Source organism: Scomber japonicus, chromosome 22 (assembly GCF_027409825.1).
Source record: "Scomber japonicus isolate fScoJap1 chromosome 22, fScoJap1.pri, whole genome shotgun sequence".
In the NCBI taxonomy this organism is placed as follows: Eukaryota; Metazoa; Chordata; class Actinopteri; order Scombriformes; family Scombridae; genus Scomber; species Scomber japonicus.
In genome coordinates this window covers 19774604-19779431 of record NC_070599.1, presented here as the reverse complement: position 1 = coordinate 19779431, position 4828 = coordinate 19774604, and the positions used below count along the sequence as shown (strand labels likewise).

General features: G+C 46.3%; 1 protein-coding gene across 1 annotated transcript in view; it reads left to right on the top strand.

The window, feature by feature from the left end:
• Window positions 1-207: 207 nt before the first annotated feature.
• Window positions 208-4828, top strand: part of LOC128383531 (adenylate cyclase type 4-like) — a 28478-nt gene continuing 23857 nt past the window's right edge. Inside the window, exons 1-3 of the mRNA XM_053343140.1 lie at window positions 208-1218; window positions 3219-3410; window positions 4059-4220. Of these exons, the coding sequence (XP_053199115.1) occupies window positions 208-1218; window positions 3219-3410; window positions 4059-4220 (1365 nt within the window). The remainder of the gene's footprint in view (window positions 1219-3218; window positions 3411-4058; window positions 4221-4828) is intronic.

Below are 4828 nucleotides of genomic sequence, written 5' to 3'. Positions count from 1 at the left end.
TATTAGATTTATTTTGTCTTGACCACGGACACTGAAGCTATCCTTTTCTGCACATACACATGAATAACATCTGATAGGGAAGACGAAGACGAAGAAGAAGCAAACACTCGTCTGGTTTTGTATTTATCATGTAGACGAGCTGACAGAGAGAGACGCGGGCAGCCAGAGGAAAGCTAAAGTGACAAGTGGATAGACGGCGAGGTCACGATGCCAGACGAGTCTCTGGGTTTACAGGAAAAGGAGCGAGGGCCTGGAGCAGGAGGGGGAAGAGGAGGAGGAGGAGGAAGAGGAGAGGCGTCCCAGGTGGTGCCTGACATCGTGATCCTCTCCGGCAAAGACGGCGAGGGTAAAATCACAGGAGGAGGCGGTGGTATCATTGAACTCGACGTCTTCAGTCACACCTCGGCAGATTCGCGGCAAACAACAGGAAAGGGTGACGTCAACATTTCGCAATCGGGACCGGGTGAATCTCAGGTCGCTGTGGAGGTAGGTGTGGCGAAAACAGCTCAGACCCCAAAACCTCTTAAGGTCAATTCTTTGCTGAAGGGAACAGGTGTGCCCCAGCAGTCTGAAGATGACGATGATGATGATGATGATGATGATGATGAAGCTGCCCAGGTAAAATCATCCTCTAACAGGCTACAAACTGACAGTCATACCTCGTGTCATATTAACGGCTGCAGCCACTCGGACAACAGCGGCTCCAAATCCAGACCTGATTATGTCTGCACTAGTTTCAGCGACGACGTCTGTGACGGAGATTTGAACGATATCGATGAAAGCTCCTTGGAAAAGACGCACCGTATCCGTCCCGTCAACCTCTCGGAGCCCAGTTTAGAAACCTCCCAGTCTAACAAAACCATTAAAAGTTGTCCAGACGACGTGAGACGAGACTCAAATGTTAAACTGAACTCAGAGGAGTCGCCTGGAGGCAGGTCGCACTCGCTCACGGATGTTTCGTACGTCTCCCAAACGGGCGACAGCATAAATGAGGAATGGGACGAGGAAGGGGAGGAGGAAGAGGAGGAAGAGGAGGACGAGGACAAGCGGAGCAACCGGTCCCAGCGTAGCGTGATGGAGGACGTGTGCTGCTGCTTTCAGGCGGTCCACAGGGCGTTCCTGCAGTGCGTGGAGGAGACGCCGGCCATGCTGTCTGGGCTGGTGCTGTCTCTGGCCTTCTGTGTGGCCATCATCGTCCTGCTCTGCACCATGGGAGAGGTGAGAGAGAGAGAGAGGAAGAGGGAGAGAGAGAGAGAATCATCTTTTTTTAGTCTGATGAATACATGCAGATGTGGATCATCTATTCATTCTTCATTTGTTTCTGTTTCTCAATTAATCTATTATATGTTTTGGTAAATGGACTGTACTTATGTAGCACCTTTCTAGTCTTTACGACCCCTCAAAGCGCTTTACATGTCATTCACTCATTCACACACATTCATACACTGATGGCAGCAGCTACCATGCAGGGTACCAACCTGCACATCAGGAGGAACCATTCATTCACATTCATACATTAATCATTCATTCACATACACTGTTGGCGTACGGGAGCAATTTGGGGTTAAGTGTCTTGCCCAAGGACACATCGACATGTAGACTGGAGGAGCCGGGAATCGAACCTTCCAATTGGAGGACGACCGCTCTACCTCCTGAGCCACAGCAAACATGACATGTTGTTTTCAGCTTTCGTTAATCACAGCTTTATTATATTTAATATAATATATAATATATATTTATTATCTTTTGGGCTGTCAGATAAACGTCTAAAAACATCGTCTTTGACTCTGTGAAGTTGCAACGGGCATATTTCACTTCAGTTTTATACTTATACTCAAAATGACTTAAAATGATTAATCAAGACAATAATTACCAGATTAAGTACAACAGGGTCATATTATTTATTTATAGATATATTCAAGTCCATTACTGATTGTTTTAAATATTCTAGTATCTTAGGTAGTATATTCATTTAAAGATGATTTATGTAGCTGTTGTGTGCTTTCGTTAGTGCATTGAACATTTATACCAACATTCATTCAAAATCAATAATCCTTTAACCCTCCTGTCGTCCTCCCGGGTCAAATTGGCCCCATCTGTTTTGACTGTCCTTTCTTTCCTCCCTTCCTGCCTTCCTTCCTCCCTTCCTTCATTCCTCCCTTCCTCCCTCCCTTCCATCCTTTCCTCCCTCCTTCCTCCCTCCCTTCCTTCCTTCCTCCCTTCCTTCCTTCCTTCCTGCCCTCCTTCCTTTCCTTCCTTTCCTTCCTTCCTTCCCTCCTTCCTCCCTCCCTCCTTTCCTCTTCTCCTTCCTTCTTTCTCCCTTTCTTTCTCCTTTCCTTCCTTCTTCCTCCCTTCCTAACTTCCCTCCTTGACTTGAGGACAACAGGAGGGTTAAGAGAAAACGACTACTTGCACCTGCCTGGCTCTGATCTCTGATGAATAAAGTCATTTGGATTTCAGCCTTTACTCTGGTGTTAACAGGTGCTTTTTGGATCTAGTGAACAGCTGAGGTGAGCTAGGATGAAGCAGAGTGAGGATGTGTGAATGTATATCAATGTAAAGAGCTTCCTCTCCTCTGGTTCTGCCTCTTAATGAGCTTTCTATAAGCTTCAGTCAGAATATTTAACACGTGGACTCATTTTACAGCCTTCACTATTCAACATTTAATCAATACAGACACTTTTTTTTTATAACTTAATTTTTATTGAGTTTTTCTCAACATGACAGGTACGTGTACATTTTCCCCTTTTAACAGCTGCACATAGTCTTTACACACATGTAAGATAACTGTAAAGCATGTCAACTTATAATAAAGTACACTCGAAAAATGAGGGAGAAAAAGGGAGAGAGAGAGAAAGAAAGAAAGAGAGAGAGTGAGAAAGAGAGTGAGAAAGAAAGAAAGAGAGAGAAAAAGAGAAAGAGAGAGATAGAGATAGAAAGAGAGAGAAAAAGAGGGAGAAAGAGTGAGAGAGAGAAAAAGGGAGAGAGAGAGAAAGAATGAGTGAGAGAGAGAGAAAAAGGGAGCGAGAGAGATAGAAAGAGAGAGAAAAAGGGGGAGAAAGAGTGAGAGAGAAAAAGGGAGAGAGAGAGATAGAAAGAGAGAGAGAGGAAGCAAGAGAAAGAGAAAGAGAGAGAGAAAGACTCCTAGGCTACAACCTCATTGTATTAATACAGACACATTTTTAAGTCCTTTTTTTCTTTCATGTCTTCACCGACAGAAACTCCACGTAGACGCTCTGTCGGTGTTGTGTGTGGTTCTGTGTCTGAGCGCCGCCCTGCTGGTCAGCCTGCCCTGGCTGCCCACCATGAGGCGCTGCGGAGGAGCCCTGGCCCTCTTCGTCTGGGGGACGCTCTACATCACCGCCATAGTCTTCATCTTCTCAGAAGGTCCCGTCTCAACGTGGGAGCAGGTGAGAAAGAAACGATGGGATTCACTTTTTTAATCCTCCTGTCCTGTCGTCCTCCCGGGTCAGATTGACCCCATCTCTCTTTTGACTGTTCCTTCCTTCCTTCCTTCCTTCCTTCCTTCCTTCCTTCCTTCCTTCCTTCCTCTCTCTTTAATTTTTCCTTCATTCTTCCCCTCCTTCTCTCTTTCTTTGCTCCCTCCTCCTTCCATACTTCTTTCCTCACTTCATTCCATCCATCCTTCCTTGCTTCCTTCCTTCCTTCCCCTCCTCTTTTCCTTCCTCCCTCCCTTCTTACTCCTTCCCTTCCTTCCTTCCTTCCTTCCTTCCTTCCTTCCTTCCTTCCTTCCTTCCGTCTTTCCTTACTTCCTTCCTCTTTTCCTCCCTCCCTCCCTCCTTACTCCCCTCCTTCCTTCCTTCCTTTCTTTCCTTCTCTCCTTACTTCCTCCCTCCTGTCCTTCCTTCTTTCCTTCCTTCCTTCCCTCCCTCGTTCCTCTTTTCCTTCATTCCTCCCACCCTCCCTCCCTCCTTACTCCCCTCCTTCCTTCCTTCCTTCCTTTCTTCCTTCACCTGAGGACAACAGGAGGGTTAAAGAAACCATTCTCCAAACTTTTTGTAACCTCCCTTCTTCTTCTTCTTCTTCTTCTTATCCAGGTAGCGTTCTTCCTCTTCCTCTCTGTGAGCGTGTACACGGTGCTGCCTCTGTCTCTGGCCTGGGCCTTCATGGTCGGGATAGGCACCAGCGTATCGCACATCGTCATCATCAGCGTCTACGTTTCCGTAACGACCCCGAAGACACCAAACCTGGCTGTGCAGGTGCAGATTTGAATCATTTCCTGACGTTAATTTATAATCACTGCTACGTCGGCTGGTGTGAGTTTTAACATCGGCGAAATACAAATAGCTGCATGACATTAAGCTTCAAAATTCAAATGTAGGCAAAGGTTTTTGCAAATGAGCTGCAGATGAAGAGATGCGTACCTCTATGCGTACCTATTGCATGTGCCAAAAAAATCCCATCCATCCTTCCCTCCCTCCATCCATCCCTCCTTTCTTCCTTTCAGCCGTCACATCCAAATTCAAATAGCAGTTGTAAAGCGAAGGTCAGGCTGCACAGTAGAGTATTGTGGTTTATGGAAAGTGAGGCTTTACTGTTCACTGGGGTAGAAAAAACAAAACAACTTTTATTAGTTAACGCTCCTGTTATCCTCAGGTCAAGGAAGGAAGGAAAGGAAAGGAGTAAGGAGGGAAGGAAGGAAGGACAGGAGGGAGGAAGTAAGGAGAGAAGGAAAGGAAGAAAGGAAAGAAGGAAGAAGGGAGGGAGGGAGGAAAAGAGGAAGGAAAGGAAGCAAGGAAGGAAGGAAAGGAAGGAAGGAAGGAAGGAAGGAAGGAAAGGAGTAAGGAGGGATGGAGGGTGGGAGGAA